Source organism: Leptinotarsa decemlineata, unplaced genomic scaffold (genome assembly GCF_025532065.1).
Source record: "Leptinotarsa decemlineata unplaced genomic scaffold, Ldec_3_MD MMD2_tig00026336_RagTag_RagTag, whole genome shotgun sequence".
NCBI classification, from domain to species: domain Eukaryota; kingdom Metazoa; phylum Arthropoda; class Insecta; order Coleoptera; family Chrysomelidae; genus Leptinotarsa; species Leptinotarsa decemlineata.
In genome coordinates this window covers 1,725,862-1,751,160 of record NW_027412692.1, presented here as the reverse complement: position 1 = coordinate 1,751,160, position 25,299 = coordinate 1,725,862, and the positions used below count along the sequence as shown (strand labels likewise).

The 25,299-nt window shown below is 32.0% G+C and overlaps 2 protein-coding genes across 3 annotated transcripts in view; one reads left to right on the top strand and one right to left on the bottom strand.

Moving 5' to 3' along the window:
• The window catches only part of LOC111503165 (uncharacterized), a 51,448-nt gene extending 42,136 nt beyond the window's left edge, over window positions 1-9,312 (bottom strand). Inside the window, exon 1 of the mRNA XM_023157399.2 lies at window positions 9,092-9,312. Within this exon, the coding sequence (XP_023013167.2) occupies window positions 9,092-9,094 (3 nt within the window). The 5' untranslated portion in view covers window positions 9,095-9,312. The remainder of the gene's footprint in view (window positions 1-9,091) is intronic.
• A 3,251-nt stretch (window positions 9,313-12,563) lies between these two features.
• On the top strand, window positions 12,564-24,030 carry LOC111503164 (uncharacterized). 2 transcript variants are annotated; one of them, XM_023157398.2, is made up of 11 exons: window positions 12,564-12,695; window positions 12,892-13,124; window positions 15,520-15,679; window positions 15,761-16,033; window positions 16,090-16,289; window positions 16,388-16,567; window positions 18,199-18,433; window positions 20,302-20,396; window positions 21,080-21,219; window positions 21,347-21,512; window positions 23,458-24,030. In XM_023157398.2, exons 2-11 carry the CDS (start codon window positions 12,911-12,913, stop codon window positions 23,829-23,831), a joined length of 2,037 nt encoding a protein of 678 aa, XP_023013166.2. In that variant the 5' UTR covers window positions 12,564-12,695; window positions 12,892-12,910; the 3' UTR covers window positions 23,832-24,030. The 2 variants fall into 2 exon arrangements, with proteins under 2 accessions (XP_023013166.2, XP_074039400.1); XM_074183299.1 differs by having other exon boundaries at window positions 16,370-16,567.
• Window positions 24,031-25,299: the final 1,269 nt, after the last annotated feature.

Here is a 25,299-nt window from a genome sequence, read left to right as displayed (position 1 = left end):
TGATCGGCTCTCTGGATCACTCTGTAAGATTCAAAATGAAGTTCCGCCATAGAGTTTGGCAATTTGGGAGTGAACTTTGTCATAGTAATTGACCATCCTGTATGTCGAAGTCGCCGTCATTGTATCTGTTTAAAATCTGTTTTTCTGCTAACCAGCTGTCGCACCCCTACGAACGACAACCCTCAGAAGTCGAAACTTGTGCGAGCTAAGTATTAACGAGGTCTTACCTTTTAACGTGTGATTCCTAACACGGAAATCAAATAATCAAATGAAATGAAATATCAAATATCAGACTACAAATGGAATACCTATATTCCACATTTGCTCAATTTGACAGATCTAAAATATCAACAGTCCATTTTCTTGGATTATTCTTCTTAGTATTTAATTTGTTGTCTATGATAGACGGTTAGCTTAGGATAAATTTTCATAATTTGGTTATGGTTCGTGATTTGATATGTACTTCAGCACAATTTCTTAGTTAACGTTCTGCGGGCGTCTTTCCATTTATTCTATTCTAATTTGATTCTAGTATTGTTTTTGATAATATATCGGTGTAATAAATTCACCCTTCAGCGATAATTTTAGTGGTGAAAGATTTATCATTTTTCATTTTCATACACTCTTCAATAAGAAGTCAAAGATTTCTGAATTTGGTAAAAAAAATAATCAGAGTAGGTGTCTTTTTTCGTGCAGTTATTATTCTATTTTTCTATTCTGCCACTTGCAACTTTGAACAATTATAATGAAAATGAAATGAAATAACAATTTTTTTGTATATTCAAATAGAAGGGACTGATTTACTTCCTGGTTGTGATGGACTGAAACAGTAGTTTTACTTTGTTTCATTCCAACATCATTAGGTTATTTTTATCATCGTCCAAAGTTACAGTATTCCTGAATTTGAGCAGCATTGTTGAAATACTTGATATATAATCATTTTCACAAACGATTGACGTGCAAAGTAAAAAAAATAATTAGCTGAGTCACGTACAAAATCCTATTTCAAAATGGTCTCTGTTAGTTATTTTAAAAACACTGATAAATTTTAGTCTTTATGTATTGATGACTGCAGTAAACTCGTAGGATGTTTGCCTCTTTCTCTCTTTGGTGGAATAATCGACATTGGTATAGTATATCATGCCCATTACAGTTTTTAATGACTAATAAATGAATTGAAAAGAATATTTGAAAAAATATTTATATTTCGACCTAGCTTTGTTTAGTGGCCGACGTTTCGGAAAACGATCTGTTTCCGTTATCAAAACCTGAAATTCACTTTAAAACTTTCACCTCAAATTGTGACTAGCTCTAATTATTTTAACATACGTCAAAAGATTCTGTATCAATAAAATTTTGTTTGTTTTCCAGATTGAAGAATTATTAAGTCTTTCGAAGAAAAATTTTGATAAGTTTTGAATAGGCTTAATATATCATTATAAAGTTATTTCATATACAAACCAACTGTATAAAAAACAAACCTATGAAGTATGCACTTATGCAGGCTGAAGATTAACAAGTTCTTCATCATCGTTTCAATGTTGGGAATGAACGAGGTTTTCGGTAGATAGTAATTCCTCCATTAGATTTGAACGTTCTTTCAATTACAATTTGTGCAATATTTTTTCCATCGCAAACTTAGTAAAACACTTCGTGTGAAAAAATCAGACCACACGCGCTTGTTTTAAATGCCTAATTCTCAATAATTTATAAATAAGTTCTCGAAGTGAAATATATATGGGATTTAGAACCCTCGATTTGTCTTCGAATATGTAATATCTTTATTATTCCTCAATATTTTCAACATTACACATCGATAACTATTTCATTCTTCAGTATTCAGGGTGTGACATAAGTACGTTGAAATATTCAAGTGATGTATTCCTGAGACAATTTTAAGAAAAAAAGTCTTTATGAACTTGTGTCCTGAAATGCCTCGTTTTGGAGATACAGGGCGTTGACATTGAATTTTTTGTTCGCTTTTTAAAAATAACTTTTGCAAAAAGTAAGTTATTTGCACAAAATTTAAAAATCTCATTTTCTTTGACGTGGTAAATCATAATTTCGTATTAATTTTCATGTTACATTTAGAGGCCGCTACGTGCGCTGTCATTATTTATTTCAAATTGCCCTAACTTTTTTGACAGTAAACTATTAGTACTTTTCATGAAAAAACCTAATTCCCACATCTTTTCCAAGTAAAAAAGATACACTTTCTCAACAACGATAGAGGTGATCGTTTTCAAGATATTTACAGTTTTCTGTATCGATGCAGCTTTCTTAGCTCATAGGGTGCTAAGTGGAGTTGCTGAGAACATTATAAAAACTAAATATGTGGTGGATCTCGTCAAAAACAACTTTTTTCTTTAAAATATTTGTCGAAAAATCATTCGTTTCCGAGATACACATTGTTGAAATTTTTCAAAATATGGTTGGTTTTTGTTATAAGTTTTTTTCAATTTTAGTTATTTGTACCTCGAAAATGAATGATTTTTCGATAAACATTTCATAGTTGTTTATTTTTTCGTATGCATCGATATAGAAAATTGTAAATATATCGAAAACAATCACCTCCAGCGTTAAGAAAGTGTATCGTTTTTACTTAAAAGGGGTGTAGGAATTAGGTTTGTTATGAAAAGTACCAAAAGTTTACTGTCAAAACAGTTAGGGCAATTTGAAATAAATAATAACAGCATAGGCAGCGCCCTCTAGATGGGACATGAAAATCAATACAAAGGTATGATTTCCCACATCAAAAAAACTCCAGGTACCAAGTTTCGTGCAAATAACTTATTTTTTGCAAAAATTATTTTTAAGAAACGAACAAAAAAATTCAATTTCAACACTCTGTATCTCCGAAACGAATCATTTCCGGACACAAGTTAATACTGACATTTTTTGTTAAAATTATCTCAGGAATACGTTACTTGAATATTTTAACGTGCTTATGTTACACCCTGTATATGGTACGGTCCGGTGCAATGACAGTCGATTATACTGACATTTGTCAGTATTACTATTAAGTAAAATATAAAATCATCCAACTTTCTTATTTCAAATGGGACACCTTGAATATTTTCACATTTTTGTATACTTGCCATAATTTCAGTATGAATTAATGAATTCAAATTAGATAGTAAAATTGAAATGGGGTGTTTTTTCAGAAAAGACTAATCATTGGGAAAGAAAGATTGAGGCTTTCTATTTCTTCGTCTTTGTACAAAAAAATGTGGGAATATTCCGAAAAAAAGAAGGAAGCGATCAGTTTCAAAAAAGGGATTCTATATGAAGATTTGTAGATCATTAGAAGAAGTAACTTTCAGACACAAACTGAAAGAAAAATTCTCTCGAAACAGTTAGATTCATATAAACATTGAATTACATGAAAGAAAAATACTTTCCAAACAAATACATTCCCACATTTTTCTGTGGTAAATAAAAAAAAAGTAATTGTTTTTGGAGAACCTCTTTAAAAATGTTAAACTCAGACGAATTCATTCAATAAACATTTTCAAACTAATTAACATATAAATATAAACGGTTCGGGCTTTTGTCAATGTAGCAGACACGGTATTTCCGTACTGTTTGGAAAAGTGGGTAGGTTGGTAAACGTAATAATGTAGTATGTAGACAAAATTCAATTACTATAATTGAAAGGAAATTAATTAGTTGGTTGACGATGGGTTTATCTCGTATCAGTATAACTTGATACGAGAAAGTCAACCACGTTATTAGTTTTGCAGTATAACAAAAAATTGTTGGTGTATTTATAAGGAGATATAATTCGAAAAGTAAAGAAAAAGAGTTAAATCTTGTAGGTACAGAATTTTTGTGTTTGAAATTTTTCAAAAAAATTCAGCCGGAAGTAAATACTTTTTTGATGAATTTTGAAGTACTAGTGGCATTTGTTAACACATGATTATTTCAAATTTGATTGAAACGTCGGAAAAATTCAATCTTGAAGGAGAAATATTTTTTCTTAGAAAGGATTTTAGATGTTATGTATAGGCCATACGTATATTGTTTGCTTGGTAGGTACTCCTTGGTTTACAACATTCTAACTCCAGAAGTTTGTTGGACCCTTGCCTAATTCGATTCTTCAAGGTCTAAATGTTTTATACCTTCATAAAAAAGAAAGCATGAGTGGATAGAATAATTATTGTGGCAAAAAATGTAAAACCATTTCATAAGATGCTATTGTTAATGAACAGAGTATATTTTCTGAATCAAATATCACTGTGCAGTCAATTTTTCTACATCGTTTTCTATGCTAGGGTCTGCAAGAGTCACCTAAATCACCTAAATTTCGTTGTAAACTTTTGGTGGGTAGGTCCAAAGTGAATTAGTCCATTCGACTCTCCTCTGTAACCCCCGAGACTTTATTGCGGCTCATACATATTCAAACTCGACAAAATAAATGTAGCTTTTTGTCGTAGTAGATCATTTCATTTGGTGAGTGATTTTTCAGGGCAACTGGCATAAGTCGAACTCTACCAAATGCTGAAAATCTGATTCGTTTCACGGCTGCCTAGGCAAAACCTGAAACTTTCTTCTGAAGAATAATACACTCCAACTTTGTCGGGTAGGTGAGTAACATAAATCTGTGGCTTGGGAAAAGTAGCTCTCCAATGACGCATTTCAAAAAAATACATTCCCATGCTGCACAGTATCTATTAAACGCAATCAATAGCCAGAAGAAGAACGATCCTTTAAGATAACATGTAGCCAATCAGGACGAAATGTGTGGTTCTAGAATCGTACAGATTTAAGTAAAACATTATTCAATGGTAACGGTTTGGTGCAAGGCAGATTCATGAGATTTTCTGCTCTTGTGGAGGTGATAATCGCTTCCTAAATGTATCCACCACCACCATCTTGACGACCGCAGCAAATTTCCTATATTAGGGCATCTGACCTAAAGAATAATATACCTGACAACACATTACATTCGACCATGCAAAGCTTTTTCGCCTCGGATTTGGATAAAACTTCGTTTGAGCGTGAGCGTTTGCTGATCTGCTCAGAAAGAGTTTATTTTCTGTCCTGGCGGAGAGAAAACATTCTGCTTCAACTTCTGTTGCCCAAGAATTTAGTGTAAGACAGATTAATGGTATGTTAGGTGTGTTGATAGAATCAGCTGTTGGAGAACTGAGAAGCTCTCGTTCTTGATCCACTGTTATGGGGAGGACAGTTAGGGTCGTTTTATCAACGTCCATCTCAACGGTAAGCTCAGGGCCGGCTTCTTAGATTATTTCATGGTTCATAAAAGGTGCACGAGTAGCCAAGGACAAAAGGGCACAGTATTTCGAAGGTTCCGTTAGAGACACTGAGTGGGCTCAGAGTCATACCTCCACGTGTGACTCCTTTTCCGGCAGGGGGCTTTTGTTAATCGGATCATTATATATAACTGTGTAACAAGCTATATTTTATTTGGATCTGCTATATGAGATTTGATTCATCTCGAAATACCCAATTAGTAGATAGTTGCTTTGTTTTTGGTTCATATGAATACAGCGTGACTCACGGTCGATAGTAGGTTAGACGTTTCTGGAAAACGTAAAGCATGATTTTTCTGAAAATTTCACCTCTCACATTTCCTTACCTGTTCTATCGATCTAAAATATTTTTAGCATTGCGGCGTTGCCACTTCTATCAAAAAGTCCTAGCAACTTTATTTTTTTAAATGGAACACCCCGTATATTGATACATTTTTGGAATCGCTCTGGTATTTTAATACTTTTTTATTGATAATGTCCTATACCTATCTCTATCTGTTTTCGAGATAAAAAATTAATTGTGGTAAATATGGTCCAAAACATAGCCTTAATTGAAATTAAGTACATCAGTACTTTCAATTCATGAAAAGTTGATATTTTGATGATAGTTTACACAAACTCGAAATATTCAAATAACACCAAGAAGTCGACTCCATATCATACAGGGCGTGCTAAAATTACTATTATTTCCATTGTGCATAAAAGTAGTCGAAAGTTAATTTCTTCAAATGAAACCCCCTGTATATTACTCGATAAATTGAAAGATGGTGAAAAATGCTTCAAGATGATATACATGCCCCAATACCTAAATCGTCAAGTTTTCTTAATAAAGCCGTTTCTGTGGAAAAATTGTTATTCACGTTTTACCTACAAGTGTTGAAAGTGGCATTTTATTTTGTGAGTGGGGATTATTGCAAAACGAGCGTCAGCAAGTGGAGCAAACTCACGAGCAAAATAAAATCACTTTTAACAAATGTATCATACAATTTTTTTTGTATAACGTTACTGCTGATAATAAAAAAAATTATAGGGTCCATGGGATTTGAACACACGATCTTTGGATTACAAGGCATATGTTACAACTACATACGACTCACGTTATTTTAAGGAGGATTATTGGTTAGTCATGAAGAACTTTCTACAGTTGGACTGAATACTACTTCGTCATCGTCAGTAACTTCACAGGGATTTAATATTACCAATAGCACGAACTGCAAGTGTGAACTTTTCTAAATGATTTTTTGGTAGGTGTTCTGATTGAAGTGTTTCTATCAAAAAGATTTTCAATAACACTTGTACAAAAAATAATTTTTAAAGAATTTGATTTCTAGGTAGCCGTGACAATATCAAGCTTATGACAGTTTGGTGACTTTTATAAGTAATTGATAAATGGTTATTGACGATGTTTAAAAAAATTGCCAAAAATGAATGCAAATATTGATTATTCAAACGAAGTTCTTATGAAATTATTTATTATACACGGACAGTGTGATCAAATCATTGCCAGAACAAATGCATCCTGAATTAACACCAATGAACGAGAGAAAGTTTGTAAGATTACAAAATAATTTCCTTAACTATGGCTCCATGTTAAAAGCGCCTTCAACATTACCAAAACCTGTTACTTCAAATGAGGACAATACTGTTAACGTTTTGGCATATTTTTATGCATATCCAGAAGCTTCCATTCGCAGTGCAGAAAAAGATTTAGGTGTATCACATGCTTCAGTACAACGAATTTTGAAAAATCACGGAATGCATGTGTATAAATTTACCAAAGTTCAAGCTCTAAAAGCAGAAGACTTCGAACGTAGAATGCATTTTTGTGAATCCCTTTTGATTCATACACAGAAAGATCGGGAATTTTTGTCAAAAATAATTTGGAGCGACGAATCAAAATTTACGAGGGATGTTATTTTCAATAGAAGGAATAAACATTTTTGAGCTGATCATAATCCTCATGTTACAAAAGAAATGGGTTTTCAAGAAAAATTTGACCTGAATGTTTTCTGTATTCTGAAGAACAATAAAATCAGCTTTTTATTTTTAAAGACACACTGAATGCAGAGAGATATCTCAAAATATTAAGGACGACTGTAACCGATTGTCTTGAAAATTTTCCTTTAGAGGAATATAGGAATTCGTGGTTTCAACTGGATGGAGCGCCAGCTCATTCCACCCTGGAAGTTTCCAGGAAACTTGACGAACTCTTCGACGATCGTTGGTTTAGGCGTTTAGGGCCGTGGGATTCGCCACCGAGATCACCCGATCTCACGCCACTTGACTTTTTTATGGGGTATTTTAAAAGAAAGGGTATACAGTACTCCAGTGCCTACCAAAGAAGAATTGCGACGGCGAATAGTGCGGAGTATTGAAGATCTGGATCCCCAGGAAATTGAAAAAGCAACGACAAGTCGCGTACAAAAAAACATTTCAAAGTGTTTAAAATGTAATGGACAACATTTTTATATCATATGAAAATGTTATATTTTGTTTACAATTTTGTTATTTTGAATCATCCTATTCTATTATTGTCTGTACTTTCACATGTTTAGCCCACAAAATCTCACTTTTTACCTAGAAATGACTGATTTTTGGTACAGTTGTTCCCTGGAAACTTTGAGCCATAGTTAAGGAAATTATTTTGTAACCTTACAAACTTCCTCTCGTTCATTGGTGTTGATTCAGGATACATTTGGTTGAATTTTTTACACGTTCTGACAATGATTTGATCACTTTGTTCATGTGTATAATAAATAATTTGATAAGAACTTCGTTTGAATAATCGATATTTACATTCATTTTAGAAGATGATTCGAAACACCGTCGATAACTCTTTGTAAATTACTTATAAAAGTAATCGAACTGCTACAAGCTTGATAATTCCACTGCTACCTAAATCCAAATTCTAAAAAAAAATAATGTTTCTAGAAGAAACGACTTTATTGAGAAAACTTGACGATTTAGGTATAGGGACATGATATATCATCTTGAAGCATTTTTCTCCATCTTTCAATTTACCGAGTAATATACAGGGAGTTTCATTTGAAAAAATGAACCTTTGACTACTTTTATGCACAATGGAAATAATAGTAATTTTAGCATGCCCTATATGATATGGAGTCGATTTCTTGGTGTTATTTGAATATTTCGAGTTTGCCAAACTATCATCAAAATATCAACTTTTCATGAATTGAGAGTACTGATGTACTTAATTTCAATTAAGGCTATGTTTTGGACCATATTTAGCACAATTTATTTTTTATCTCCAAAACAGATAGAGATAGGTATAGGACATTACTAACAAAAAAGTATTAAAATACCAGAGCGATTCTAAAAATGTATTAATATACGGGGTGTTCCATTTTAAAAAATAAAGTTGCTAGGACTTTTTGATGGAAGTGGCAACGCCGCAATGCTAAAAATATTTTAGATCGATAGAACAGGTAAGAAAATGTGAGAGATGAAATTTTCAGAAAAATCATGCTTTGCGTTTTCCAGAAACGTCTAACCTACCATCGACCGTGAGTCACGCTGTATATCTACGTTTCGTCACCTATATCAATGCTATACGAGTATACGGATTTTTTAGTTGGTATCTTTTCACAACAATTCACACGAGTATTTCTAAGCTGGTATTTAAAAATTTAAAAAAAAATTTTCGACATTTCATAAGCCAACCAACTCGTACCATTTTGAATTTTCCACATTTCACATCAACCTGTATGTTCAAAAAATGTTATTCAAAATAATAGAAATTTAATTCAGCAATAGCTATATTTAGGAAGCGCAATTAGCCCTGCCTAGACACTTACCATTTCTTCTCTGATATAATTAAAATTGTCTCAAAACTTCTGGCACATAGTTCTAACACAAAAAAGACATAAAATATTCTCAGTCACTACTCATTCGAGTTGCGCAATGATGGTTCAAAATATTCGGTAAAAGCATACAAATGAGAAACTAAACGAAAACTTTCTCGGCACTTAAATGTTCGTACCAGTATGACCTGGAAACCAAGACTGACAATGTCGATACCAAGAAAAGCAGAAAGGAGATTTAACTTCAAGTCCGTGTCCCCACTATAGCAGGTGTCCCCCTTCATTAGGCAAGTTGCATAAACAATAATTAATGAATACTTGATAGTTTACCTCTTTTCGTAATGATTTTCATGCACTGAAAATGTATTTGAGTATGACAATGCAATTGTAATTATGTTTTGAAGGACTATTGATTATATACTCAGTTTCATTGACATGGTTTAAAGTAGCTTTCAGAGCGCAAGATGATGATTTTGGGGTGCAAAATGAATGGAGTTGTGTATATATATATATGTATATATATATATATACATATATATATATATATATATATATATATATATATATATATATATATATATATATATATATACTATTTATATTTATATCCTGGACCCGGATGTCACGCAGGTAGCTATAGCTGCCTACGTGGTCATGTTAGATGTAGCCTGGGAATTCTAGGTCTTCTAACTGGAACCACAAATGTGCGGTTGGCTCCTATTGTTGACTCCGTGCATATGTGTTGTTTCCTGCTTTCGGCAAACAAGTGTTACCCATCTTTACACTTGGTTGCACCGCGCTGATGAGGCCGATAGCCAGAGGCACGTGTCCGCGGTTTGCCCCACTTTTGGAGTGTTGTGTCCACTAATTGTTTCATTTTTGATTTTTATATCATACCCACTCGATAAAATCTCTCTTTATATATATATATATATATATATATATATATATATATATATATATATATATATATATATATATATATATATATATATATATGTATATGTTAACTCGAAGATTCTCACGGATAAAGTATGATGAGCTGTTTTCTCGGGTTTCGCTCCGTGTTCTGTGTATTTTATCCCCATAAGGATTATTTTCACAACGTTTCGGCAAAGTCTCATTTGTCATCTTCTGGTGATGTCTGGTTTTTTCAACTAGACTGATTAGTTCGAACTCTGTGTCTCAATTTATAGGGATGGATGTTTCCCTTTACCTGCGTTGCTGCCACTACCTGTGTTTGCTCGACTATCTGTTTTGGTCTTATTACCTGAGCTGCCTCTCCTGCCTCTGTTATTGTACCTGTATTGTCATGTGCCGAGTTTTGCTTCTGGGGTTGAGCGGTCTGATTGCTTGTGCGAAGCGATAAAACGGATCTCCATGTTGATGGTAATATTTGCGCATCATCCCTCTTGTTCATATTATTAGGTCGTTTTTCAATTTCGATAGCCTCTCTGATTGTTCGCGAGTAAAAGTTTTCGTTGCTTGCTAGTATTTTTGTGTTATCGAAAATAATGTTATGTCCTGTCTGAAGTACGTGTTGGAAGAGAGAAGACGTGGTGACTTTTCTCTTCACTGCTAGTTTGTGTTCATCTTTGCGAATGTTGATTCGTCTGTTGGTCTGGCCGATGTAAGTCCTGTCGGGTTTCGCTCCGTGTTCTGTGATTTTAATTTAATTTTCCTTTATTTTCAGTATTTCAATATTGAATTTTACAATATATATATATATATATATATATATATATATATATATATATATATATATATATATATATATATATATTTATATATATATATATATATATATATATATTATATATATATATATATATATATATATATATATATTTATATATATATATATATATATATATATATATATATATATATATATATATATATATATATATATATATATATATATATATATTAATCAGCTGTCGCACCCCTACGAACGACAATCCTCAGAAGTCGAAACTTGTGCGAGCTAAGGATTAATGAGGTCTTACCTTTTAACGTGTGATTCCTTACACGGGTTGGACGATAGCAAGTGAAAATCGATCGTTCAGACTAGGGCTTGAACAACCGACCAACACACAGAAAATATGCAAATCGCAGTCAAGTGTTGATACGTGTTTCTCATTAATTAGCTGTGATCAGTACGGTATAGCAAAGCACTTGTAGAAAGAACCCAAATGCACGGAGTAATCAACAGAAGCCAGCCGCACTTTGTGGTTTCGGGTCAGGTCACGTCAGGTCAGAGATATCACCAAAGTCACCACGAGGCTACTTTACCTACCTGCGTGACATCCAACACTTGTTTTTACCGTACTGATGACATCAAATGAGCCAGAAACACATGTATGCGGTTTGTATATTTTCTGAGTGCTTGGTCCAAGACGAGTACCTGATAAAAATCACTGCAATCTTGGGTATCATACCAATAGGTGGTTCCATTTCTGTGTCGCTTGCGTTTAGGTAAGCAGTGATTTATATCAAGTACTCGAGTACCACCACCGCCAGACAGCTGAATCAGCTGTCTAACGCTGGTTGTTAAATTGAAATCAAATAATGATTGATCGAGAGGTTGTTTCAAAAGTTTTGTCCGTTTCAATGTCATGTGTTTTCATATCTCCATATCTCAATAAATATTTATTCTACTGTGTCGTGATATATACTGATTTATATAGAATTTTGTACTCTATACCTACAATAATCCAGGACGAGAATTTCATGCCCCTGGTGGAGACAGATCCATCACAAACGGTGCATGGTATAACGGAAGAACATGGTTTAAAACATATTGAAACGGTCAAAATTCTCGAAAAGTGGGTACCCCACGATTTGAACGATCGAGGTCTGTTCTTCTTTGCATTTGTGCAACCAAAACGATCCTTTTTTTGTATCGGATCGTCATGAAAAGTGATCGTGATGAAAAGTGGATTATCTACGACAACAGGAGACGTTCAGAACAGTAGTTGGATCCCAATGAACCACCTTGGCACTTCCAAAGGCGAAAGCCCACCAAAAAAGACCATAGTTACTGTGATTCGTTATAACTTTCTGCAACCGGGCAAAAATGGCTTTAGTCAATTTCATTGGATCCTGAGTACCCAATTTTTATGCTAACGGAATTAATCGACTTGTGTTGCGTTGGCAAAAGTGCATTGATTCAAATGGTGTTTATTTCGATCAAATTGAATGAGTATTCACTGAGATATCACAGTTCAAAGTAGGTTTATAAAAATGACCAAACTTTTGAAACAACCTAATAATTATATATCTAATATAAAATTGATAGCAAAGCGCGGACACTTATTTCTGGCTATTGCCCTCATCAACATATGTATTTTTGGACAGGCTTAAAAATATTGAGGTTAAGTTAAGGTAGAAATCAAGAATTGTCAGTAGATGGCATTTACCTGTCATTTATTGCTTGCAACTTCCGTCACTGTAATTTTGTGTTCCGTGTCAAATATAGGTATTTATTCTGTGACTCCGTGTTCTACATTTGACCTTTTCAAAATTATGTTTACAATATTCACTCTTTTTAATTTTTTTTAGTTTTCTTAAGAATAGTTGATATCATCCTTTTTTGGTGGGTATTTGCTTTTTATAAAACATATTTTCTCTGATAAAACATAATTTGATGGTAGCGTCAATATAATTTTAAAATATGTTTCTATTTTTGATAATATTGTTTATCTTTTCTACAGGTCTTTCTATGTTATGAAATAAACAATTCAAGATATCTTGCATTATTTCATAATCGATCATAAGGCAATTATTTTCAGCTCCTAAACCTTTTCAAACATGAAAGTTGTTGCCTTAATAAGTGGTGGCAAAGACAGCACCTTCAATATGATGCAGTGTATTGCTGCTGGTCATCAAATTGTAGCACTAGCAAACTTGGTTCCACATAACAAAACCGAGTTAGATAGCTTTATGTATCAAAGTGTAGGGCATGAAGCTATTGACTTCATTGCTGCAGCTATGGATTTACCATTATACAAAAGGGATACGTTTGGTAAGTGATTTTAGTTTTCTAAAAATTAAAATTACTGTGTTATCAATTTTTTATGTGTAATACTACTTACACATCATTTGGCAATACTATTTTGTTGAGTTCTATTTATATAAATTAATTAAGAGTGGTGGGGTTGAAATGTTGAACATAATTTAATACATTAATCATATGTTAATGGGGAAAGCAGCAGGTCTGACAAAAAGTTTATTCACATAAGGCGCTTCAATAATATAAAGAATTGTGCTATATAATGGAACAAAGAATGTGAACAAAAAGATCAGTGAAATAAAAATGTTACTGTTGATGAAAAATTGTCCTTTGACAAGCATGTAATTGAAACAACCAACCAAAATATGTGACAGAATAGGCCTATTCGTGAGGAGATCAGGAGTATATATTATGTCTTGTGGTTCTCGACCTAAGAGTATACATTATTTTGGTCAAAAGGGGAAAACTTTCTCCATATTGATTTCAACTATTTACTCATTTATTCACAATCTTAATCATGTATAAAAGGACAAATTTCCAAGAGCTTTCTGACAAAATGGAAAAAATTTAAAATTATTGTCTTGAGCTATCATTATGATAGCTATTATGATAACTATGTGTATAATGTATAGTGTAGAATAATATACCTTTTACTATTACAGATATTATCTACAGCATTGTTTGTAATAATTTGGTTGGCTTAGTCTGTTTGATTATGACATATTATAAAAACAAATAATTTATTGGGAAAGGATGGTTTCAGCTTTCTACATCTCCATCTTCATACAGAAAAATGTGGAAATTCTACAAAGAAAGGAAGATAGCAGACACAAACTTGAAAAAAAGCATTCTTGAAACGACTCCTTTCATATAAACATTGAATTACACGAAAAAAAATAAAATACTTTCGAAACAACTACTTTTATATGAACATTGAATTATACAAACAACACTTTTTTCTATTCAGTTTGTTCTCCAAACATTCGTTATGGAATTGAATCAGATATCATTCACAGGATTGCTACACAATATAATATATGAAAGAGATGAAATTTCACTTACATAGAACTTTTTCATCCTCAATGGCGAACATCTTATGTTTCAAGATAAGACACTTGTCTTATTGCCTCTGAATAACATTAAAAGATGAAGCACTCAATTAATGAATGAAATTAGGACTTTATGTCACGAATAAGTTGAATCTACTCATGTCGTCAATGACTGTACGTAATGACATTCATTAGCTTATTTGATTTAATCCCAGCCATATGAATCTTGTTTATGTTGAAAGGGGTATATTTTTAGGTGAGAATAATTTTATTGAAAAAAGGTTTCGGCTTTTTACTTCTCCATCTTCATACAAAAAATGTGGGAATATTCCAATGAAAGGAAGTAATCAATTAATTTCAAAATAAACTCTTTACCACAATGTGTAGATCAGGCAAAGAAGTAAAGAGTTTATTTTGAAATTAATTGCTTTTTTCCTTTCTTTGAAAGGTTCTCACATTTTTTGCATAAAGATTTAGATGTAGAAAGCCAAAACCTTTCTTTCCCAAATAATTTTCTAATAATAGAAAATTTGTTTTCATGCAATGAAAAGCAAATATGAGACAATGCTTCATATTTGCATAATACATCATGAGATATATTTCTTTTTCTCCTTCCTGCAGTTAAGGTCTTCTTTATACAGCCTTATTTTGTTCAGATGTCCTCCAAATGGACAGTATCCAGCCATCTGTGCTCTATTGAAACAGTTCCTCAGTTCTTTCATTAGGTGATCCCTTTGTCTAGTAGTCTTTATGTTTCTTATTGACCTTTTCATTATCTGGTCTCCTACCATGTGACAACAGATGTTACTTCAACACATTCTTGAATTTATTTCAAAGTAACTTTCTGACTGAACAGATTGTGGCTGGTTAAAATAAAATAAACATAAATGTTATGAAATATGGAATAACTTTCTACCAGAAAATTGTTAAATATTCAAATAGTTTCTGTGGAGATTATTTTCAAACTTCAAAGGAGTAAGTATTTAACCTGCAAATTTTATCTTTCATTCTACAACCGGAGCTAATATATACTGCATTCATAAGTGATATGTCTCTTTTTTTCTAAATTAATTAAAATTTAGAATGATGTCATTAATTACTATATGTATTTCAAATAAATAATTTGTTTGGGAAGTACATACATATGATAATAGTAAAAATATTGAATCAAATTTGATCATACAAATTATATAAAATACGTCAAAGTTTCGTTAAAAAATACTAAGTAATATCTATACATTCGTAATGTAATAAATTTATAGGTTGAGTTTTTCATTTTTTCCAAATGTTTCACTTGCCTGTCTTTGTGAAGAGTGAATAAATTTCATATACTTACATACTTACTCGTTTCATTTCAGGAATTTCAAATGAAAGAGGAAAAATTTATAAGCCGTCTGATAATGATGAAGTTGAAGATTTGTACTTATTACTTGAACAAATTCTAAAAGAAATAGAAATTGACGCAGTTTCCGTTGGTGCAATATTGTCAGATTACCAAAGAGTTAGGGTAGAAAACGTGTAAGTGTGTAATATTATTTATTATATTGAAAGATATTAGCTGCTGCGGTATCACTCTACCATAGCTTCTTATTCTTCTAGATGCATTAGACTAGGCCTCATCCCCTTAGCATATTTGTGGCAACAAAACCAGAAAGAACTCCTAGATGAGATGATAAAGTGTGAAGTAGATGCAATTCTAATTAAAGTAGCCGCGCTAGGTTTAGAAACAAAACACCTGGGAAGATCTCTAAGCTTAATGCAACCTCATTTGTTAGCAATGCATGAAAAATATGGCCTTAATATTTGCGGAGAGGGGGGAGAATATGAAACATTGACTTTGGACTGTCCGTTGTTCAAGAGTCGAATAGTAATGTGAGTTTTTGAATTATTTCGAGAACTAACTTTAAAAGCCACCACTTTGATTTTAGCAAAGAATCGAAAGTTGTAGTACATTCTAATGATCCCATTGCACCTGTGGGATATCTTGTTTTTGAGAAACTAGAATTAGAACTTAAATTGCCGGCCCTAGATTTGCAGGGTCGTTTAGAAGGTTTGCCGTTGAAAGATAGTGATGGATATGTAACCAACCAAGGGCAGGGACCATTTGATATTACAGAAGATGATATAGGTAAGTTATCGAAAGAGTAATAACATCAATAAATAGCTTGATGGTGTGTTTATTCTCTCCTTTTTTCAACTAACAAGTAGATTTTCTCACGGTTGCAGATGATCTACAGACTAGTTCTGGTGACGCATCAATCAATAGCATCACTTATTTTCCGGAGAATATCATCCAGAAAGCGCTCTCTGTTAGAAGTAGAAATGGATGGTTGTGGATTGGAGGTATCCAGGGAACTTCTTCAGATGCTTATGAAGCAATGAATGAAGCCATGAGTATTTTAAAGTGTAGGTATGCATTGTTAGAAGATATATACAAGATCTGTTGAATAGGAGTTCGTTTATTTTTTCATGATGAATAATTTGCAGTTTTGGAAGTGCTCTCATCAACATATTATTTGATTGTTGAATTAATTGATTCATGATCATTTTAAGTGATCAAATGTAACATAGAAATGAATGAAGCAGTTATTCAATTGGTGAAGGAATTTGGTTTTGTGGAATTGAAGATGCATTTTAATCTGAGTCTGACTTCATATAACAACTACAAATTTTTCAACTTGTGGGTCACTTTTATCATTACAGATAAATACAGGGTGAGCCGCAAAAATTCAAAAACACTGAGGAGCATAAATTTAGATCTGAAAACCATTGCAAAACCTTCAACAATATCAATGAAATATCCTAATATTATAACAAATCATATCTTATTCATTTATTTATTTCACTGGATATGATGCTACAACCACTTTTTAGGTTGATAGGAACATTTCATACACATAAGCTTCAAGAAACAATGAATTGAACTTAAAATTCAACTGTGCAGGCAGGTACTCTGCAGGATTGATATAAATTATTGTTAGACCATTTGCAAACAAACATACATTTCATGTATCTGCAAACAAAGGTGTAGGTATTTACAATAACTGACTTAAATCCCTGTCACCTACCTTGTGGGTTTGTTCAGGATTGTCAATTTGTTATATTTCTGAAAACAGTATACAAATCGGTTTGTTTCTTCTGAAAAAGGATGCATCATAGTATTATCATCTATCAAAAATGGAAAAATAAAACTCTACTACCTCCTGAAGAATAGAGTGAGTGAAAGGAACTACTTGAAACCAATCAAAATGACACAACCTGCAACTGTTTTCTGAAAATTTTTCTTCGGAGTCATGTCTTCAAATAAATAATCGATTGGAGTATAAATTATATATCTTCAATTTCTCTCAAATGCTTCATTTCCATCATTTTTATATCAATCAAGAAGAACTTGAAAAAGCTACTATGCTAGCGAAACATGTGATATATTTTTCAAATAAAGTTTGTGGAGATCAATCGTGAGGTGTAGTTTTTGAAATATTATGAAGATGTCAAAGTTATTGTGTAAATGACCAATGTACTGTTATTATATTAATCAATATATGAAAAAAAAAAACAAAAAACTGAAATGTTTATATCTTATATATCGTAGACATTTAAATGTCTTATTTAATTGTCTGTGTATATTGCAAACTATCATGTCCTGATGTAGTAATATAGGTATTTTTTAGTTAAAATTTGTTGTTTTGGTGTTGACCAGTATAAAAACTGTATTTTGTTTTTGTAAAGGTCGTTAATGGTGAATAAACTTAGTCACAACTGTCCTTAAGTTTATGTCCGAGTAGAAAAAGACGATGACATCTCTCCATACAAAGATGTCATTACATTGGAGAGAAACTAAAGCTATACCAAACCATTCTTGAAATTTTTTTCATAAAATTAAAACACTGTTTATATGTTGTTAGAGTTGCCATATCTGTATTCATCTCAAAACTTTTTCAACGACCTAATACAAGAAATTTTTCATTGACGAATATAAACTTATCAAAAAAGTTTCTTTCATATCAATAATATGTACCCGATTCTTTAATTTTCAGCTGAACTTTCTCTTCATAACCATTCTGTGAAAGATATATGTTCGGTAACAATGTTTGTAAACGACATGTCTCGGTATGCGGCCCTGAATGAGCTTTACGTGGAAACTTTTGATTTTGTCAATCCTCCAACTAGGGCATGCGTTCAGGTTCCATTCAGCCAAGATTGTCCTTTGAGAATGGAGGTTGTATCGTGGAAGCAGCCAGCTGATTCTGCGGGTGATGAGCCCATTGAAAGGTAAAATTTCAAGTTGTTATTAGTATTTATTTAATTTACTAAAACAGAATATAATTCAAAATATGAATAATTTTCATCAGAAACATTTGTTTATTTATTTTTGGAGAGTTTCTGCCTCCACCACAGTAATATTATGTGTTCTGATGTATAAATGTGTATTTTACATTATTTCATAAAAAAATTATAGAACTGATCGGTACTTGATGAAAATCCATTATAACGTATTCAAAAATGCACTTTCATGTGAGATTTCCACATGACAGTTTAAAAAATCTCGACGCGTGTTTCGCTTCACAATAGTATGAATATTGACTAAACAAATTTTTTGTCATGTTTTTATAGTAATTTGAATTCTATCGACTATTACCACATAAAATATTTACCTTTCCAGAAACAACTTATTAAACTGGAGAATAATGAACACAAGAAGGGTAGGAGTTCAATCACGATTATACGTATTGCATTTGGAAGAGAAGGGTTCAACACTCAACCTTTTGGAATGTTTAGAAATCGTTAGATATAAAAATTTGGGATTATTGCCCAATGATCAAATTTTGAATTGTTCTCCTTCATTGACTTTAGTTTGCAATGAGGAAATTGGTAATAGGACAGATTTTTAAAGTAGATAAAATAAGATTTCGGTTAAAACTTGTATTCATTATTCTCCAGTTTAATGAATTGTTCCTAGAAAGGTAAATATTTCTATGTCAGATAGTAATAGTCATTAGGATTCAAATTACTATAAAAGCATAACACAGAATGTGTTTAGTCAGTATTGTGACGTCTGAAGATGATATGCTATAGGGAAACACGTATCGCGGTTTTGAAAATTGTTAAGTGGACATCTGTCAAGAGGAAACATCATTTTGGAAAAAAATGTTCGGCCTCAACTACAGTAAATACAAACTTCAATTTTGGAAGAAGTTTGTATCTTTTTTCCAAAAATATTTTATTTTCAACCTACTTTACTTTATACAAAAACTGTCCATTTGTAAGTTAATGTATAAATACATAGTACATAAGTATGCCATTATCGTGTTTATGAAATAGCATAAACTGTAGGCCTCTCTTTCAAAAAGTGTTTTTTTCTTATGTTTTTTTCTAGTAGATGTTTTTCCAAGCTCTAATAAGTTCTAAGACAAAAAAAATGGTCTTTTTATTACTAGGACGCACATTATTGAAAAACCGAAATGATTTTTAGATTTTCCAAATAAAACTGAAGAAATATTTGAAATACGTAAAACTGTATAAAAATGTTGTTTCTGACTCCGGCTAGTTTTGGTTTTGAAATTGCCTTTGGTTTTAATAGTTTTTTGAATAAAAATGCTTTGAATGACAAGACCTGGTTTTTATAGATAGATAGATTTTATTTAAACTGCATTCCAAACAGGTTTACACCCGATTATATGTATACAGTCAATGTCATGGTACATAAAATATATGATTTTACAATACACAGAGTAAGTAAACACCTAAAATTACATACAAGAGAAACATTAATAAAAACAGGTATATATGGCACATATTATTTTTTTTTAAACGACTGTCTTATTTCTAATTCATCACAGCAAAAAAATCAAGACTTTGATGACTTACGACTCGATCATTCACTTATGTTTGACAAGTATTCAAATTCTGTTTATTTTTGCGAACTATTCAAAAAATCTCTAATAAATTAATAGTACATGAGCAAAATAAATAAAATAAACATTTCAGATAAATAATCCGAAGGAACAAATGTGGATAAAAAAATAATAATGAAGGAATCTATGATTATTTAATTTAAGTCAATTAAAGTTATATTCAGTTTGAAGTATCCCCTACATTTCAAACCTTCATGTTGTTTCTACCTAATTGAATAATTTCAGACAAACCATGCATGTTCAGAGTAGATCCCATTGGGCTCCTGCAAATATTGGCCCATATAGTCAGACTGTAAGAGTAAGGAACTTCATTCAACTAGGTAAGATCTAGAATTATTTCCAAAAGCGAAGTTCATGATTTCATGGTATGCAAGCCAGACGCCATAAGTACTAGAATATTTGAATCATAAGAAAATATATTAAAAACTTTCAACTATGTTTTTGATATCATTGATATATTGTCAAATATTAACTTTTTTTATTGTCGTTCACATACTATAAGTGTTTCCAAATTCCCATGTTATATGTTATTTCTAACAGTTTTCCGATAATTGGTGTTTTTCAAAATTGAAGAAATACCTATTCAGTACTTTAAATTTCAAATAAAACGAACTACAATAATCACTCTTAAATGTCTACTACCGTGTTCAAAACATTTTCTCATCTTGGACTTTTATTAAATGTTTAATTATCCGTATTTTTCTTAAATGAAAAGAAGGGTCATACTAAAACAATATTTACATAATTTTTTTACAATTGTTTATCATAGTATTCAGCTCGTGATATCTTACATTAAGAACATGTTGATAGTTGTGGTCGGATAGAAAAGAACTATGTACATATACAATCCTTTTAATGGGTCACACCGTATATCAGTATTATCGATATATTAGGCAAATATGCACTATTGGGAGATCCAGTATATTTAAAATATTTTTCTTCATATTCTGCCCTATTATCCATTTTGTAGTTGAATGTGATTTTGATTTTTACTCAATTTTAGCGGGACAGATTGGATTAGTACCTGGTAGCATGGAACTGGTCAAAGGAGGAATAAAGGCTGAATGTCGATTGGGTTTGAGACATCTTGAAAGACTGCTAAAGGCTGTGGATTCAAATTTTAACTTGAGTAATGTAGTACAGGTCAGTATTGGAGCAAAATCTAATGAATTATATTCTATTCTAAAAGAATCGTTACCAAGATTAAAGTAACTTTGTATGAAGAAAATGTGTTTGATCTTTCACTAATAATAAGAATAGATTTTTGCAGGGTATTTGTTATGTTTCTAATGTCGCCTTCGTAGAACCTGCTAGGAAATTATGGGAAGAAAAAACTAACAATGCAATAGTTGAATATGTGGTAGTAACTGGTTTGCCAAAGAGTGCTGCTGTAGAATGGCATGTTTGGGCTCATAAATATAACAATCAATTTGACTGTAAGTAAAAATTAGGAGAAATAGATTCCACTGCATCTTCTGTGTTAATAAAATGAACCTATTTTACTGCTTTTTTTAATATAGGTTGATATCTTTCGTTATCCAATATTTATTATTACTTTTTTGTGGCTTTGGTATAATAAGCAATAATTTATTATTTGAATTACAGTATTTTCGATCGTTCACTGATTAGTATTTTTGAATTTTGCAGTTTATGAGTAGCCTCTTCTTAAAAATGACGAAAATCATCATTAATTTTTTCTATACAAAAGACTTTTATACAATTTGGGTTTGATTATGATGATGTTCTACTCAGTCTACATTATTTCAAAATATATGCAATTCTTCCAGGTAAATGGCATTTAGTAGTACATCTGTCACTCCTAGCTCTTTATAGTGTATAGCCCTGCATAATATAGGGTGAGCCAGTGAGAACTAATCAAGGCCAATTTCTCATAAATGGAGTTTATGCCAATTATCAACTTTGTGACTTCCAATCCCCTACTAGTTGAAATCCAACTCTCAAATTTTAATGGAATCAGGGGTCAAGGGATATCTCATTTGAAAGGTTATTGATTTCTCTTTTCAATTTGTCCCAATTTCTGTAATTTGATATAGTAGTTTCCGAGAAAAAACTAGAAATAAATGTACCTAAAGTGTCTTTTCTAAGAAGTTTCATGTAGATGGTGTTGAGTTTTATTGTGCAATGATGGTGCAATTTACAAAAAAATTCAAATTTGATGAATAATACTAATGAATGAATGAATTTAATAATCCAAGAAACATTACATATGACTATGCATTTCATATTATGATATAGACTTTACTGATAACACTGTATAACATTAAAATATAACAAAGAAATTAAGCACTAGTAATCTTCAATCCATTTTTTCTATAGTAAAAGTTATTTTGATATGAAAACCTGAATATCAAAGTATATTCTTCGGTTTGATAGACAGTGACAAAACAACCTACATATATCAGGGATTGAACATTAAATATGTTCACAGACCACATTACACCGCAATATACTTTCTCATTAAAGTCGCAAATCGTGAAAAGTCGGTTAATGAAGACATCTGAATATATGCTAGGCAGAAACACCTGATAAGGAATATTGATTTGAGGTCTCAAGGAAATGAGTGGATCAATATTATTACAGACAGCCAGGCTGCTCTTGGGACATTGATGAACCCAAAAGTGATATATTGAGACTGTTCTGGGAATGCAGTGATGATTTGAAGAAAATGGTGGATCGGAATAGATTGACTAGGTACGTGGACATTCCGGAAACATAGGCGAAGAACTGTGAGGGTCTCAAAATCTATAGTATGGGAACAGATCAAGAAATGGGTCAGCAAGAAATATAAAGAAACCTGGGAATGAATATGGAAAATTGTACCATCTGAAAAAGAAACTGAAGAACTGCTTCAGCACAACAATTATTAGCTCAGAATAATTATACGGCTACTCACTGAAAACTTTTTATTTAGAGAACACTTGAACAAAATATGGCTGTTTGAATGATATCTCAACTGCAGGTAATGCAACAAAGAGACAGAGACAGCTCACGAATATTCACATATATACAAGTTTTTACATTCCTATACAAACTTGTACATGAAACAAAATTGTTGGAATGGGCGTCATGAAAAGATGGGAGGGGAAACAGTGTTTTCTAGAGACTTGGAAAGAAATGGCCAAGTCAGACAGCTCCCAAATAGTAAAAAATGTATAGGATATGATATGTAAAATCATTGTAGAATCCAAGAATAGAGTATTTCACTTGAAGTATGCAAATTGTCACTTTTAGTTTAACCGTAAGTGCCGCCATCTTGTATTTTACCAATATCGTCTTTGTCTGTTTCCATATACAAATTGAGGCGGTTTCCAGTGGGACCTCCTTTATATTCATCTTCAATTTATTATATTTCCGTTTCAGATGAAGAAAGGGGAAAATGCATCGAAAAGTATACAATTTCAATATACAGACGTTGGAATCATGAGAATAACGTATCAGCAATACTTTGTCGTATAGGTCATCCCGAGGAAGACTCCCCTTTCAATAGTGAAGTTTTCAAGGAAGCGATGGATTATACAATACAGAAACTGAGACAAGACCATGAGCATGACACAACATCCGTGATCAACTTGAACATTTTCTATTCTGTTTCAAAAAATATGGATTCCACCTTATTTTCCGAATATTTTGAAAATTTCACTAAAGACATACAATTAAGTTATACACTCGTACCTGTTATATCTCTTAGGAATAGGCAGACATTTTTGTCCATATGTGGGGTAAGAATTCCATGAACATTTGCTTAGAGTTCCACTAAATTGTGATTATTTTTTTTGTAAATGTATTTTACATCCTAAAGGGTTCGAAATAATGTTATATGAAAAAGAATTGTACATTTTTATTGTTATCTGGCAAATGCCCTGGTTTTATATGCTTTGTTGCAAAATATGTTTATTATTTCATTGTTATATACATTTTCATAAACAATCTCAATTACGTTGGTTTTTTTTCAAAGATCAAGTTATAAAAAAGAACTTGTCATTCAGTTGTATTGTCAGTTGTATTTTAAAGGCAGTCACTGACTGACACGAGTTCCAGTATTTTCAAATTGAAAACTATAACTGTCAAATATTGCAAATACAACAAAAACGCCCACCAGAAAACCTATGATTTTGTGAGAGACAGGCTGAGTGTGTAGTATGTATGCACTCGCTTTTCAATTGAAGACCAATCCTACCCATTGAAGAGGTCCGTAACAGCCTTCTAAATGTGTGAAATTTTTAGGACAATCTCCTCAGTAGCATCATTTCGGATGCCATTAAAATACAAAAGAATTCATTTCCTTCTTATGACTTCAAGTCACCGAAAGATGCAATTCTGCTTTCATTTTTTTTTGTACTATGAACACGAAGTAAACGTGCTATGGTTTTGTAAACTGTTCAGTGGAAATAATAATAATTTATCTCTCGAGAGACAAAATTTTTAATTGGGATGGTTGAGAAAAAACTTACAATGAAGATCAAACAATTTCACATTCAGAACTATAGAATACAAAGACTCGCTGTTAAGAATTCTAAACATATTAGAAATATTGGTAACAATATTGGTAACAATATTGGTAACAATATTCTTATGAGACATATTTTGAAAAAACTTCATCGTTGAATAAAAACAACTTGTAACAAGAAATTTATTAAGTTGCTTTTTAAAAATCAATGACAAAACAATTTTTAGATTTATTTGGTAATTTATTGAATGCATATAAGCCATTATTAGTAGAAGAGCAGAATGTACTCTATTTTTACAGACTGGTAAATGAGTGATTTTGAGCACGGGTATTCACTTGATGAAAATATAAAAACACAATTCAGAAATACATAAGTATAGAAGTGATAAGATTTCATATTTGCTGAAAAAACTTTCACAGCTCTCACTACTAGCACATTCATGATGCATCCGATTTTTTTTTGGGCAGTGTAAACTTTCCAAGACGTGAATGACCATCCCCAGAAACAAACACTAGAATGCATATGACTCTCCACTTATGTGTAAGGCACCATCAGCCATTGAGAATGTGTAAATACCGTTCTCAAATTTATCAGTAGATAGCAATTCGAATGAAGCGCTGATATCAAACTCTAACAAAGTACTTTCCAATCTAGATGTTCATCAATGCACATTCCTGAAAATTCGACATGGGTGGAAACTTGTATATCATTTACAGTGGGATAGAGTTTTGTACATATTTTTACGATTTTGAAA

Bases quoted from the DNA above. Each gene is read 5' to 3' on its own strand.
- LOC111503164 (XM_074183299.1), top strand. From the start codon at position 12,911: ATGAAAGTTGTTGCCTTAATAAGTGGTGGCAAAGACAGCACCTTCAAT. The intron at 16,568-18,198 runs GTAGGTATGCAT...TTTAATTTTCAG, and splicing joins AGCCATGAGTATTTTAAAGT to CTGAACTTTCTCTTCATAAC. The intron at 20,397-21,079 runs GTAAGATCTAGA...ACTCAATTTTAG, and splicing joins AAGGAACTTCATTCAACTAG to CGGGACAGATTGGATTAGTA.